Source organism: Gopherus flavomarginatus, chromosome 4 (genome assembly GCF_025201925.1).
Source record: "Gopherus flavomarginatus isolate rGopFla2 chromosome 4, rGopFla2.mat.asm, whole genome shotgun sequence".
NCBI lineage: Eukaryota > Metazoa > Chordata > Testudines > Testudinidae > Gopherus > Gopherus flavomarginatus.
The window spans coordinates 96,659,384-96,675,534 of record NC_066620.1 but is presented as its reverse complement, the minus strand read 5'-3'; the positions used below and the strand labels follow the sequence as shown (position 1 = coordinate 96,675,534).

General features: G+C 43.1%; 2 protein-coding genes across 9 annotated transcripts in view; one reads left to right on the top strand and one right to left on the bottom strand.

Moving 5' to 3' along the window:
- The window catches only part of SYNJ2 (synaptojanin 2), a 93,313-nt gene extending 83,582 nt beyond the window's left edge, over positions 1-9,731 (top strand). For all 3 annotated transcript variants that reach the window (XM_050949433.1, XM_050949434.1, XM_050949435.1), the window contains 4 exons: positions 157-269; positions 1,051-1,159; positions 2,828-3,030; positions 6,346-9,731. In XM_050949433.1, the coding sequence (XP_050805390.1) occupies positions 157-269; positions 1,051-1,159; positions 2,828-3,030; positions 6,346-7,158 (1,238 nt within the window). In that variant the 3' untranslated portion in view covers positions 7,159-9,731. The remainder of the gene's footprint in view (positions 1-156; positions 270-1,050; positions 1,160-2,827; positions 3,031-6,345) is intronic.
- A 3,120-nt stretch (positions 9,732-12,851) lies between these two features.
- The window catches only part of SERAC1 (serine active site containing 1), a 52,521-nt gene continuing 49,221 nt past the window's right edge, over positions 12,852-16,151 (bottom strand). For 5 of the 6 annotated variants that reach the window (XM_050949599.1, XM_050949600.1, XM_050949601.1 and 2 more), the window contains one exon: positions 12,852-15,328. In XM_050949599.1, the coding sequence (XP_050805556.1) occupies positions 15,192-15,328 (137 nt within the window). In that variant the 3' untranslated portion in view covers positions 12,852-15,191. The remainder of the gene's footprint in view (positions 15,329-16,151) is intronic. The other variant, XR_007773888.1, reaches the window with a different exon arrangement.

The window sequence follows — 16,151 nt, the reverse complement described above, 5'->3', positions numbered from 1 at the left end:
CATTCTTATGTGCTTTGATCAGAAATGAATAGTTAACAATATTGCCCTTGAAATAGTCATAGCTGGGCTGCAGTATTAATGTCCAAGTTATGATGATGATGAACAAACACTGCACAGGCTCTTGCATTTGAAAACTCATTCTTATTCCCTTTGCAGCTGGAACATCTGTCAAAAAATCTCCATCCGCTGGTTCCCTCTCCTCAGGTGGGCACACCCTGTGCTCCATCCTGCAGATGGCAAAGCTTCTCCCAGGGGCGCCTCAGCAACCAGTGAGTCCCTCAGCACCATTGTGCCACACAATTAACTAAAAAGGGGACCAGGTGCTAATTAGAGTTTGAACTCATCAGCCAGCTGATGTGATTTAAGTCAGGAGTGCTGAGCAAAGCAGTAAGTATACATTCATCCTGTAATTACCCAGCATCAGTAACTGCTGGGCATAATCAGAGCAGAGTATGTGTTATATACTCTTGCCTAGGTATATATAGACACAGGCAGACTTACTTTAATAAATAATGGCCACCTCACAACTTGAAAATGAATAAACTACTGCTATTTAACCAATTTCCCCTTTAAACTTGTCAGCTTTGCCTGCATGCTACATTCTAGTTTTAGATACTTTAGCTCTCTGCCAGTGGCTCTTTTTCAATGCCAAATACCAATATTCAGCATCCTATAGACCAGTGTTTCTCAACGACTGGTCCATGGACTGGTGCCGGTCCCTGAGATCTCCCTGACACAGTTTAGGAAGGCAGACAGCTGGTCACTGGTATTAGAAAGGTTGAAAAGGACTGCTCTAGACAGGCCCCAGGATCCATCTAAATCAGCCTACAGAGTGGCCACGCCATAGCTCCTGGTGTCCTTCTTCCATTTCCAGAGAGAGTGTTATCTGCATAAAGCTCCCGAACCTTACAGGCAGGGATTCTGCACAGGAGTGAGGTGGAACTACAGAGTTAAAACAACTGCATGAAGAACAACTTCCTTTTGTTTGTTTTAAATCTGCTGCCCATTAATTTCATTTACCTACTCTTTTCCCCCTTTTGTTGTTGTAAGCCTAAAGCCAGGACTGGAATAAGTAAGCCTTATAATGTCAAGCAGATCAAAACCACCACAGCTCAGGAAGCGGAGGAAGCTATTAGATGTCTGATGGAAGCAAAAGGAGGTAAGCAGAGTTTTCCAATGGAGTTTTAAAATCTCCAAATAAGAAAATGTAGGTTCATTTCATCCTCCCTGACCATAACCTAAATAAGACATGTATTTCCTTTAAAACACTCATATTAAACTTAATACTGCCTTGTGGGGTCCTGCAAGATTTTTCTTTGAATGTTTTCTGTCAGCTTGGATAGCCTTTTTGTTTCAAGATTACTTAATTTCTGTCTTTTAAAAGGACCCCGTGAAATTAAGTCATATTTTAAAATATGTCCTTGCAGTTCCTGTTACTAAGAAATCATAGATTATGGTACTCAGCTGTACTTTGAAAAAGACAGATGTCATCTTCCTTCTCAACAGATCTTTTCCCCCTGTGACTCCAGAGGGGTAGCTGCTTGCTTTAGTAACAACGGTGTTCACTTCCCCATAAGAACAGCCGTACCGGGTCAGACCAAAGGTCCATCTAGCCCAGTATCCGTCTACCGACAGTAACCAATGCCAGGTGCCCCAGAGGGAGTGAAGCTAACAGGCAATGATCAAGTGATCTCTCTCCTGCCATCTATCTCCATCCTCTGACAAACAGAGGCTAGGGACACCATTCCTTACCCATCCTGGCTAATAGCCATTTATGGACTTAACCACCAGCTAGCAGGGCAGAGCTACACAGCAACAGTAGAGTGAGCTGGATTCTAATCAGGCTCACACATCAGCAACAGAATTGTTAACTAAATTGCAAGAGTAGAGTCTTTATTGTTGATGAAGCATAAACCAGAAACAATTCAGCTTTACTCTCACGTCCCAGCCTGGGCCTGGCAATTAGGAAAAAAAAAAAAGTCTTTTCATTTGTAAAACTGAGCAAATGTAATTTGGAATCATTGAGAGAGAATAACCCTGGAATACCACAATGCCATTTTTATATTTGCTCTTCAGAGCACATTTGCACATTAAAGGAGAAAGAATGGGTGAAATCAAGTTTACTTGCACTAGTTTATTACTGTAAAAGCAGCAAAGAATCCTGTGGCACTTTATAGACTGTTAGTCTATAACAGTCTATAAGGTGCCACAGGATTCTTTGCTGCTTTTACAGATCCAGACTAACACGGCTACCCCTCTGATACTAGTTTATTACTGTTTACTTTTTATATTTCATGTGGCCAGGCTAACAAGACTAGACTGGTCAGTTTCATTTTAGGATTCTCATGCTCTAGTAACACCTAGCTCTTCTACAGCACTTTTTATCCATAGAACCCAAAGTGCTTTACAAAGGAGATCAGTATCATTATCCCTATGGGGAAACCTAAGGCACGAGGTTAAAGTGGCATGCCAAGGTCATCCAGCTGGCCAGTGGTAGAGTCTGGAATTTAACCCATCTCTCCTGAGTCCCCACCATTGACCTATCAACTAGGTCACACACTAGCATAATGCTGCTGGGTTGGATTAGAAGTACTGCTGGCAAGGAGTATAACCAATATGCAATGATTAGTTTTCATAAAATTAAAGAAATTCTAATGATGCGTTTTCGGTGAAATTTTATATTTATTTCCAAAACTTTCATCTTCAGCCTGAACACTGTCCCTGTAAGGTAATGGGCAAAAGCATTTTGGAAAACAAGACCACGAAGGAAACAGATTTTTGAGGACGCTTCAGACAGATTCAAAGAATGGTTGTTTTTGCATTTCAGGAACACAAGAGGATGCTCTGAAGCCTGCTCCAGTAAGAACCCAAACATTCACTCAGCCTGACTCCCTTCCCAGCATCACAAAGTCAGCATCATTTCAGGGGTCACAACCAGGACCAATGCTCGTGCCCCATCGTCCTCCACCCAAAGTTCCGACCGTAAAGAAGCCAGTGCCCCTGCAAAGAACTGGAGTCAAATCAGAAAATGTAAGATAGCCACAGCAGAACACATCCAGCTATTCATTTTGCATAGTGTGTTTTAGCAGAGGGGGCAAGTGGTTAAACAATTCACATGAAATTCTGTCATGTGGCTCAAGCATCTGTTTGAGCTCTTTTGTTGCGGAAGTGTCATTGCATGTGGCAGCCACTGGGGCCTGTATGCACAGTAAATGAACATCAAGTAGAGGAAATCATTATCCCCCATTTAGACAAAGTTATCACTAAACTTAGCTATTGGCATTCAGCTCTAACTTCCCTCTGTGATGGTCCATCCTCCTAGTGTTTTTTGCCCTTCTCTGAACTCCTAGCTTGGCTACACTTTTCTGAATTGTCTAGAACTGAACACAGAATTCCAGATATTGTCTCACCAAATGTGCATCTCCTCCCTGACTTGTCTCTTATGCAACCCAAACTTGAGAGAATTCATTGTGAACTTGGATCTGGTTTGATGACTACTCTCAACCTGTTTCTGCATTGTTGCTCTGCTGATCACACTACATCACCACAGTGTAGATTTCCTTCAGTAAAATCAAAAGGAAATAGTCTGCTAAAATGCTGAGAATTAGCCTCTTGGACAAATGCAGAAAACCCATTTTAATTGTTCTTACCTCCCTCCAAAGCCCTTAGTTCAAACTGAAGTCAAAGTTGATTGGAAATTGTTTTTTAGATTTTTTTTTTTTAAATATTGACTTGGGACAACATTTGTTCCTTTTTTAGAGAAAAAAACGAAATCCCCAAAGTCCATCCAACCAGTTTTGTTCGTATTTGCTAACAATTGCCCCTTCTGAACCAAGAACCTGCAGGTCAGGCTTTGAACCAAAAATAATGAATTTATGAATCACAAAGTTGGTTCAATAGAGTCACCAGGGCTCTTGGTGCCAATTACACTACTCCTTTTAAACAGTACTTATTAATACTAACACAACATATCTAAAAACTCACAGGAGCAATGGCCTGCCACAATCAATAAATAGTAAAACAGGGTCTCCAGGGAAGCAGGAGCCCAGTGGCTAGAGTTCTAGTCAGACACTTGGCTCTGCCACAGACTCTGTGTGACCTTGGGCAAGTCGCATAGCTTCAGTTCCCCATCTGCCAAATGGGGATAGTAGTGCTTGCCTACCTCACAGCAGTGTTGTGAGGCTAAATACATTAAAGATTGTGGTGCTGATATACTACAGTACAGTAATGGAGGCTATATAAGTACCATAGATATGCCCCTTCATATTCTTCCTCTGTGACAGCCTTTGCTAGACAGCTCTTCTCTTAAGGTTGGTCTTAAGGGTCTCCATCCTGCCTCACTCTGAAAGGGCACTTACTATATCCCCTGAGGCCATTTGGTTTACTTCTCCTCCTTTCTTTTTCCTTTGTAGTTCTTCAAACAGACATACTTATCACAAGTATATTATAAAGAGCATCATCCATGTACTCCTGAAAGATCTCAAAATAGAAAGGCTGCTGTTATTTAACAGTATATGATATGAAAGTTCCTATACTAGTTTGTCCACAGCAGACTCAGAGTATTAGTCTGCACTAGAGGGGTGTAGATTCTAGCGCACATTAGCATTTTGTACACTAACTGGCCTGGGTGACCTAGCTAGCGCACAGTAAAAGTTCCCTAGTGAGTACTGACATAGTACTGTTTGAAATGGGACTACATTAACACATACTGGGGAGCGTCTAGTGTGCACCAGCAGAGTCCATATGGGCCAGTTACTGCACAACAACCTACTGTGCATTAAAATTTACACTCTACTGGTGCAGACTAATGTACAATATAGACACATCCTAAAGTGATGTTTCCTCCCTATCTGGAAGTGAGTTTAGAAGTGAGCTCAATACCTCAAAAAAACCTTTCCACCTCTTCCTCCCCACCTACCCCACCCTCCCAAAAAAGAGAGAGAGAGAGAGCAGTCAGTCAAGTACAGGAGATTTAACAACATAGATCTCTAGACATAAATGAAAGGGGGATTGCCCTGTATTCAATTTATGATGCATTTTCTGAGCACATAAAAAGACTGGGTTGGCACCCTATTATAATAAGTGAGACTAGTCAGGAGTTCATGTGGTTTCACTCAGAAGTATTGAGAATAGGAGATCAGGAATAATAGTTACATTGAGCTAATTAGCTAGCACTAATTTAACCTGGGCCCAAAGTACATTAATCTATGGGCTGCTCGGGCAAGTGTGCCTGGTTAGTGATCCCGGCCATGCAGTTTAAGCATACTGGGCAAAAATCCAACAGGTCCAAAAATGACCTTTTCCTTCCCTTAACAGGGAGGGAGGAATCCATATGGCCAGGACTTTATAATGGCAGGGATGGTGACCGCTGTGGCCCTAGTAACATGACAACACCTTTAAAAACAAATGCAATTTCACATTTTTTCCTGATTAACCCTTTCTGCTTAGAGAAGGTTTTTTTAAGCAGAATCTAAGGCATTAAGGAATAATGCAAAATTACATATTATGATTCAAACTCTGGCCTCAGTAAGACACAAATGCACTTCTTAGGGTAGCTGAAGCTAATTGTCCTTTAGCCTCATGTATCACAAGGCACCCAAGGCTAATGCCCCATTAATGCCACCCCTGTCATCCCTTATCATAAGAGCGGCCGTACCGGGTCAGAGCAAAGGTCCATCTAGCCCAGCATCTGTCTACCGACAGTGGCCAATGCCAAGTGCCCCAGAGGGAGTGGACCTAAGAGGCAATGATCAAGTGATCTCTCTCCTGCCATCCATCTCCGCCCTTTGACAAACAGAGGCTAAGGACACCATTCCTTACCCATGAATTTATCCAGTTCTCTTTTAAATGCTGCTATAGTCCTAACTTTCACAACCTCCTCAGGCAAGGAGTTCCACAAGTTGACTGTGTGCTGTGTGAAGAAGAACTTCCTTCTATTTGTTTTAAACCTGCTGTCTATTATCGTTTCAGTATTATTACAGAAGCAGGAAAATGTAACAGTAAAAGAAGTCCTCAGAATTGTGCTGACTGGACGTTTGGCCCCAACGCATAATTCTAATGTGGAAAAGAAAATGGTCACACAGGGCTGTGTTTTTAAACACAGGGAGTGAAGAGCCAGGCTGCTTTAAAGCTGTTATTCTCATGCCTTCACTTTCCACTTCCTTGTCTCTCTCTTAGTAATTCCACCAACTTCTTTCAGTAATGCACTCGGCACTGCTCCCATCCTCTTTATTCCACCTATCGTTTATGCGTTTTCCCATCTGGATGGGCAAAGCTAGTGCTGCGACCAAGTGTGAATCTAAAATGCCGCTCTGAACTCTTATTTCTTTTGTTCCCCTCTCTCAGTCTGTGTGTCCGGAAGAGCAGCTTGATCAGCAGCCTGTCCGCTTTCACATTGGATTGTCCGAGTCCTGCCTTGAAACCAAAGCCATTACCAGTCCCACTAGGATCACCCCCGTTCCTAAGCCGAGAACGACGACGCCTGGGAAAGCACCCGAGAGAAGCAGCAGCAGCAGCAACAGGCAGCCTCCCAGCCCAGGCACTTCAGAGGAAAGTGCGCTGCCTCTGCAGAACTCCTTTGCCCCAAAGGTTCCACCACGAAGGAAGAAGTCTGCTCCTGCTGCCCTTCACCAGCAGGTGCTTCAGAGCAGTAACAGTCTGCTTCTTAGTGGCTTAACATTCAATTCCAACAACAACAATAGTCCTTCTGAGTACCGCCCTCCAATACAGGACTCTGACATCCTCCCCGTTTCTCACAGAGACTCTGATCTTTCAGCTCCCACACCCACTGCCAGCCCAGACAGCAGTGGCACTAAACACTTGACACTAACCGCTGTGGACTTTATTGCTGACCTTCAAGGCCTTCCTACCCCAGACATCCAGCAGCCACAGCTGTTAGACACCAATTCACTAACAGAGAGCACCAATCTCTTGGACCTGGACACAGATGTTTCTTTTCCTTTTTCCACACCAGCAACAACTAGCCCAACACACACTCCGAGATATTTGAAACTCCCCAGCCCAAAAGATTTCAGTCACTGGGTTACATTTAGTGATGATGAAGACAATGGTACCTTATCAGACGGAGTCAGCAAACTGCTGGTCTTAGAGCAAAACAAAAATACCTGGATGGACACAAATGCTAACTTGGAGTTGTGAGATTTTTTTTTCCCCTACAGAAATCTAATTCTGATACAAGATAAAAATCTGCTTTGAATACAGTTGTACTAAGTGGGGCAAGGCCACATTTTATTTTTGGGTTTAAAAAAAATACTAGTATGATCTGGTTGCGGGGGGGATACAAGACGTCAGGCAATACTGTACTACTTGCAAAAAAAAAATCTTTAGTCTAAATTATTTCCCTTTTTCTAATCCAACTAAAAAGTAAAGTGACAGTTAAGGTACAGAGTATTTTTTTTAAACGTATGTAATGATGTATGAAGACAGAAAAGTTTATAGGTATAATTTATATTTCAAATAATTTCTAACACTTAAAATAAAGACTTGTCACATGGTAAAATTTACCAGCAGAACTACCACAGTATAATTATACTACTACACTAATTCGGAGGGAATAGTGTTCCCAGGAGGAATTATCCTGGAATAACTTTAGCAGTATAATTACACCACTAAAATTCTGATGGTAAATATGCTGTAGACAAGTCCTGTGCTGCATCTCTTTCATGTGATTTACAACTAGCTGCAGGTTCTGTAATCTCCTGGTATAAACCTGCTAGCTAAATTCCTCAATTCTTGGCCATTGTTAAGTAAGAAGGGTGGAGAGATGTGGGGTGGAGGATGTTATGGATCAGGTGCTCTCTAGTTTGATGAACATGCTTGTTTGTTTTTAATCTCAACCATGCAAATGCACACAGATATGATGGGCTCCTTATCAGCGTGTGTGATACTAATAATGATACACTTACGAAAACTATTCTAGCAGCTCATGTTTTCTTTCAATGCATCCTCTCCTCTACGTTCAGATTTAACTGATTCTGTTCTGTTCAATGCAACCTAATGCTAAATGACTTGCTATCCAGTTAAAAGGCACATGGACAATGACTGTCTGTAACTTTGGAAGGGACCGTGCAGGCAACCTGCTAGTAAACATTCCAATTGTCTGTGTACTGTATGTATAGTCACTGATAGACGCCTGTGGAAGTACACTAGATGTTTGACCACTACTCCTACCTTTGCTCCCCTCAGTTTCTTTGCAAGGAAATAACACGTTCATGCTTAGCTACTAATGCAATAATAAATGATGAGCAAAGGGCTGTCTGTATGTTTACATGAGTGCTACACTGGGCCGGCCGTATTCATAATGAGCAAGAGTAGCAGAAGCTAGCCCTAGCATGGAAAGGTAGTTTACTAATTTCAAGCCACTGATGGTAAAGGTGTGTGCTGACCCCTGGAGAGTGTACAGGTGCACCTTCCTTATTCACCTGTGCTGAACAGGTGTAAGGCAATTAAAGCACTATCTGCCATTTGGAAATGAAGCTTTAGCACCTATATCAGGGACAGCAAATCTGAGAAACCATGTGACAGCACCACTTGTCAAGAATGATATTCCATTAAGAAAATGGTAAAGGGAGACGGTTAAACTTTTATTTAAGGAAGCTACTCAAGGGGAAGTGAGAGGAAACCAGAAAATAAGGCTAGGAGCAAACTTGGAAGTGGAATGCTCTATGCAGACTTGTCTCCCCAGATACAGTCAGATTACTGAGGCAATGAGTAGAATTAAAGGACATTGAGATTTCAGTGGGAGGGGGAAGATGGGGGTAGCAAAAATACCCTTTAAGAAAACACTATTACTTATATGCAACTGTTTTGTAAAAGACAGGCTGTAAAACTAACTAATTCCAAGAGCATGAAAGAGTTTTGTCAAACTAAGTACAGAATTCACCATGGTCCTCTGCTTGTTAGGATCAACTCTGTAGGAAAATACTGATATGACAGTGATGAGTGCTGTGTAACAGCACAGACCAGTATCAGTGGGTTGCAGCTATACCAACAGTGCATCTGAGATTAGGGTAACTAAAATGCACTCAGCTTTAGCTTATTCTGTACAAGTCTCTGCAAACACTTGGAGGGTTTAATGCCATAGCCAAGCTTGTTTTTCTGTAATCACAATGGAAGCGTTAGAAAAGTCAAACCCCAGAAGAGCTAGATAGGGAATAACAACATATTGTGATCCATGTTTTAGAAATAATAGTCTGGGGAAAGCATCTTGAACAGGAACCTTCCCTAGCTCCTCTTCAAACAAATACAGATACTCTCCTGCAATTGCTGCTTTACTTTCCTCTTTATATTTACCTAGCACTCTGGCAGGCATCATAAGCTACAGGGCCAATGTTTTTAGTGGAACTATAGTGCAGTTAACATGCAATTCTCACAAAATGCTACAGCTGCTGTCAAGTTAGAACAGGCCATCATAGCAAAGTCACCTCTGCATTTGCCAACTACTATCGCATTTATGCTTTTCAAATGCCCAAGATTTAGCTAAAGGGAAGATAGTCTGGATTTCAAATGAGGACTTTTAGTGTGCGCTAGCTACACATTACCTGTGGTAAATTTGTGAAGCATTTACATTGTCTACATCCCTTTTCTGGATAGAGAATTACTAAAATGATGCAAACATTTTTAAGCAATTGGTAAAGGTGAAAATCCAGGGTCTTGTATTTAAACTAGACTTTTTTTGTGCTGAAGTTGTAAATAACGTCAATTAAACGCCTTTTCTACAAATCTTAAATTGGTTTAATTCTCTTCTCCGTTGCCTAGGTAATTTGGGACATCAGCCAGTTCAGTTCTATTACTATCCAGCCTTGCTCAAGCCGCTTCATCTCTTCTGCTGAATTCTAACCAAAAGAAGACATTCTATATACAAGCAATGCTGCCTTTATAGCTAAGCTCTTCGCTCTCCCACTCCATGCACATTTCTTTAGTAGTAAAGAGGCTAGAGATAGTTTTAAAGTGTTCAGTTCCACAAAGGTGAGCCACGCTGAAGGGGCTGGCTACTTAGTTCCTTGGGCCATCACAACCTCCTGGCCTTCTTTTAAAAAAAAACAAAACAGTGGCTGTTTATGGACACATTTCGGCATAAACCATTAAGGGTTGTAAAAAATAAACTGTTTAGTACAGTGTCCAACATTCTGTGCACCAAAAATAATTCAACAGCCCTGGGACAGCTAATTTACATTGATGAAAGAGTTAGTAGGAAAGCCAATTAAAGTGAATTTATACATGTCAATTACAACTTGTTTAATTACTCCACTTTTCTAAGTGGCCTTCAGCACTAACTATATCTTTTGTCTGTGTAAGCTAGTGGTGACCCACACATTAAAATTAGAATCCCTCCAGCAGACAGGCGTCATACAATCAACAACTGCATATACCATTCTATCAAAACAAATCAAGGAGAAAGAACAAGCTGATTGAAAAAGTGGATGATGAACTTCACATGGTAACTAACCTGGTTCTCAGATGATCCCCGAACAAGCCAATCTTCGAGGTAAGGAAAAACATGGATCCCATTCTTCCTTAAACAGGCTGCCACACATTTAGTGAGCACATGAGGAGCTGCTGAGTGGCCAGAAGAAAACCGTATCCTAGTAATGGCAGTTGCTATGTCAAAACTGAGGAATTTCCTGTGGCTAGGGCACCACCACATGGAAGTATGCATCTGGAAAAATCAGGGGCAACAAACCAACCTTGTGATCAAGGGAGGGGAGGATCAATGCTTCAGTAACCACATAGACTCACGCTTGATGAATTTGTTGCGAGAATAAACGTCCAGTATGGGTCTCAGCCCTCCCTTGGGCTTGGGGATCAGAAAGTAGCAGAAATAAAAACCCACCCTTGAAATGGTAGAGGTCCTTCATCTATAGCAGGCGGAGCCCAAACTTCCTGGAGGTGCACAGCTGCATGAGATTGGTCCCTGAAAAGGGGTGAGAAGGGACAAAATTGAATTCGATCAAATATCCCAGTCCCACAGTACTTAGAACCCACTTCTCTAAGGTTCTTCTTCAAGTGATTTGCTCCTGTGTATTCCACAGTAGGTGTGCGTGCTCGCCACATGCACCCGTGCCAGAAGTTTTTCCCCTAGCAGTACCCGTAGGGAGGGAGTGCCCCCCACGACCCCTGGAGTGGCGCCTGCCTGGCATGGTATAAGGGGAGCTGTGTGCTTCCCCCACCCTCAGTTCCGTCTTGCTGCCAGTAAAGGTGCGTTGGAACTGCTTAGCTCCAGCCTTGCTGCAACTTGTCCCCAGAACTGTTCGTTCAGTAGCACCTGTAGTCAGTTTAGTTTTCAGGGGCCGGGGCATGCCTCGTGCCCCAGGATTTAAGTCGTGTGGCTCCTGTAGGCATTCTATGCCAAGGAGTAACCCACACAGACTGTCTGCGCTGCTTGGGAGAAACCCATATCAGTGAAAGGTGCAAGATCTGCAAGTCATTCATGCCCCAGACTGAAAAAGAAAGGGACATTAGACTCCAGGCCATCCTGATGGAGTCAGAACTGGCCCTGAACCCAGCACACCACTCCGATCCAGTACCTGGCACTGCAGTGTCAGTATGCGGTGACCTTCCGGTACCTTCGACTAGTCGGCACCACTCCCCTTCCACACGGCATGTCAAGAGGACCGGAAAAACTCCCTCTTCGCAACAGCACCAAGGGAAGTCTGGGACAGAGGCTAGGCGCACGTCGGGTAATCCTCGGTCCCCATCAGGCCCTAGATCTCCGACTCACGCAGAGTAGCCCAGCCCCTTCGGAGCAGGCCTCTTCGGATATCCAGATGCCATCTACACCCGAAGCCCTCCAGGCGGCTAAGGACATCACGTCCATGCCAGTGCCGGGAGCGCCACCGATGTCGGCCCCACGCTCCAGAGGCAAGCCGCCACTGGGATCACCGCAGTCACCACCGTCCTGGTACCAGTCTCGATCAAGCGAATGTTCCCAACACCGCTCACCGCCCAGTGACCCTTCAGGGCTCAGTCCATGTGGATTGCTCTTGACACTGGCTAGACTGTCTGGATGGGTGCCATCCGATCAGGACTCCTGGCACCACTCGTCTTCATAGAGTGAGCACAGACAGGACCATGGCGGACGTCACCAATGGTCCTCGTCTTGAAGGCAGTACCGCAGTTGGTCACGTCATGACCGTTGACACTGTTCCCACTTGGAATCCCGCTCAAAGTCTCTGCCAAGGCACTGTAGCTCCACCCGTCGAGACAGCTCATAGAGCAGCCACTACCTTTGGTGCCGTTCTCCCACCTCAAGATCCCGGCACCGCCACCACTTCCGGTCCAGAGGCAGCAGCGTGTCGTACGCCAGCCCGACCTCCGCTCACAGTCGCCTGTGTACAGGCCAAGCGAGCCAGCCTGATCAACCGTGCCCATCGGTGCTGCAGCAAGTGCCATGGCACCATGCATCGTGGCTGGCCCAGTGGTACCCGGTGGGGAGCTTGCTCGGTGGCCAGTGCGTCAGGAGCACCATCGGCCACCATCCCTAGATCACCAAGGAAAGAGTTGATGGGACCCGCTTCCTCAGGGCCGTGCCCGGAGTCCAACCAGGTGGTGGATCCTCCGGTGCTGGCCGAAACCCGAAACACCGCACTGGCCTCCTCACCCTGTCCGGAGGAGCTCAATACTACCGGGCCCATCAAGAATTACTAAAAAGGGTGGCAGCGAGCCTCCATTCCCAGGCAGAGAAAATGGAGGAGCCCTCAGACTCTCTGTTCAATGTTCTGTCTCCCTCGGCACTGGGCAGGGTGGCCTTGCCGCTCCATGAAGGGGTGGGGAAAATTTCACGTGCCCTGTGGCAAACACTAGCCTCACTAGCTCAATATCAATACATTCCATTTAGCAGATTATTCAAGTTTAATATATTTTTTCAAGAGATATAGTACAATTGAAAAAAAAACACAACACAATCTCCCAAACACAAAGTTACTGCATAACCCACATATTAAAGTTACACATGAATACATTTGTTAGTTGCAAAAAATTGAAAGTTGCTTCAAGAATTCCAGTTATTGTAGCTCATACAGATTTATTGCACAAGGCATTACAAAAAGACTCTTGTTGATCTGACTCGTTAGCCAAAAAAAGTCTTTTTACTCAAAAATGGTTTGTATCACCCTATTTGCATGTTTTACAATGCAAAGTTCTAAGCTTATCCAAAACCCTGTGTATCCCGATAAATTCCATAAATCCTGTTCCACCTGGGTAAACAGGGTTCTCCTATATCTGAGCACAGCAGAAGTAGGATAAACTGGTTTTAAAATTACTATCGTCCCAAACTATATTTTCAGTCTGAAATAGTGGCAGCCAAAATTCTTACATGTGGTTTGATCCAACAGATGCCTGGCCTTCAGTACTGCTCTGGATTTCCCAGCACTGGTCATCCTACATGGGAGTGCTCTAGGGTTGGACTAGTAGAGGTGGTCTCAGTATTCTAAACCACCACCAATACAAGCTACCATGGGACTTCTGCGCTTCATATCATCTTATTGTGCTTTTTACCATCATCACTGTACAATCATATTAAAGAAGTCCTGAAACAGTTTCCAGTGGTTCCCCTATGATAATGAACAAAGGCCTTAGTTGATAAATGGCTAGCTAGGAAAATCCAGGACTATTAAGGTGATTTGCTTGGGTGACAGTGAGGGTCAGATGGTCTATCAGGGAGGCTGTGGACATCAACATTTCTTGGCCACGACATCAGTATTAGTCCTTTGCTAAATCAAGCCCATAACTAAGCGGCTCTTAATTAGGTTTGGAATCATTTATGGGTTTAAGAAAGGTGGCTGAACACTGCTACCCTTGTTCTATAAAATATTTCTCATCAGTGCTGTTAACCAGATCATTCTGGGCCTTAGCAAAAAAATAATAATAATACAGTTAAACACTCCACATAATTATTTAAGAAACTGTTGCTGTTTTTCCTCCATGTACAGCAATAAGTTAGCTTAGCCGCCCCCCCCCCCCCCCCAAAATATAAAATGTGCTAATGGAGCCCTGGGAACTCCTTTGTTTTCTGCCTTAGCCTCCCACCCCCTCCCCTGCAAATTCCAAAGCCTCACATAGCCACTGTCTTTCTTGTGAAGGACTACACAAGTTTCCCTCTTTTTGAGCCTCATCAACACCATTCTTAAATCAGCTGAGAGCTCCCTATTGAGCAACAGGCACCACTCCGCCAAGAGTTAAGTGCGCTGCCTTTTCAGCACTCCCAAAGTAGGCAGCAAGAAATCAGCACAAAGGTCCCCTACCCAGATCTTGTGTATGACAGAGCAGAGAACTAGGGCAAAAACTTCTCACACTAAGGCTCTTTTTCCATGATCTTGAAGCCCAGCGCTGGCGGAATTAAAATGGAACAGCACAAGAATGTATTTGTCTTTTTGCTTAAAACTAAATTAATTAAACTGCCAATGTCTCCTTTACATAGGGTATCATACCAGAGATCAAAAGATTAGGTGATGCTTCTCTTTCTCACACAGGACTCTGTTTCCTGCATTTGTTATCGGTTGATGCCAACTGGTAAAAAGTGAATTAAACTAGAAGAATGTCTGGGCCTATTAAACAGAAAGGCAAGCAGCATAAACTAGTCCATCAATCAAAACAATATCTTGCATCATTCACATGTGTTCTTAATAGGTTTCAAACTCCTAAACATGGATAGCAGATGTGTACTTTTAGACAGCCATTTGTTTCCCTATGTTATTATAGAAACAGATCATCATCTGGGTTTATTGTTTTTGGTCCTTAGTGTACCATATATGTACATTCATCTCAATCAAAGCAACCTTTCTTGGCTAAGAAGTGAACCATGGGACACCCTTCATAGCCCATCCATGCTGCTCCAGAAGAGTAGCTACAGGATATCTTTCCTCCACTGCATTCCCATCGCCTACTGGTCAAATCATCAGAGGAATTACATACATGTAGTAAATAAGTCAAAGTGAATCACATCAGACTTTGACCTTTTATTGCCAGATTTCTGGGGCTGTGGTTGTTTGAATGCATTTCAGACGTAGACAATGTAGATTCCCAAGCAGAAGATATATTCAAAGCCACTTCGACAGCTGATTTTATTATTAATATCGTGTTTGTAGTTCTGGAGGCCTGCCAACACTTTTAGTTGAAAGACTTTATTGCATTACACCAAATGGGAGAGAAAAGCAAGTGAGGATGATCAAGACTCAACTTCCCAGTTCTCTTGCTAAAGCATCTTGAATAAACTTTACAGTACATTGGTATAGAAAACTATCTTTTTTCTTTGGCTTGCAAATATTCAGATGATTAACCTCCACTGGAATTAGATCTCCGATGCCTAAATCTGGAGGAGGAAAAAAAACCAAAATAGTGTAGATTAAGAAAAAGCTCTTGCATTAACAATTAAAGTCACCCAAACCCAACCCCTCCATAGCTGCTATTTATTAATTTTGTCGTACACTAGGTTGTTTCAAAATGTGCTGAAAGCATTATCAACACAGTGACATACTGCATAAACAGATGCAGCTTTAGACTGATTCTACAAAGGGATCCACTTAGACCGAGCGGAGTTCCACTGACTTCAGTGGGATTCCACAAATATGTATGTGTCTGCCCATATGGAACCCTTTGCAGGATCAGGGCTTTAGAAAACTTCTTCCTTCCCATATAATTTTCCTTTATTGACTAGTCACCGGCACCCAGCTTACTCAATAAGGAGAACATTACTAACATGTTTTATCTACTGAACACATCATTTAAGGTCAAAGACTGAAATCCTGCCTATTAAACTCAATGGGAGTTTTGTCATTGGGTTAAATCCTGGCCCTACTGAAGTCAAAATATCTGCATTTTGAAGAAGTCTAAAAGACTGCAGAAGGTTTTTACTCATAATTAAATTCATCCATAATTTAAATGAACTCTTTTATAAAAATTGTGATTTTAGAATTTAAAATTGGGCTGGATTGGACAGGGAAAGGGAAAACCCATCACTTAAGTGTATAATATAGGTGCCCTACTCCCAGCAAATTTAGTTACACTGAGACTAGTCATGGTGTTTGGGTATTCCTGATAGCTAATCCTGATCACTTTAGTGAAAGTTCTAGTTAAGGTTATGCTGAGTCTTCTATTCTAAACCCATGTGCATTATGTTAACAACTTTCTGAGCA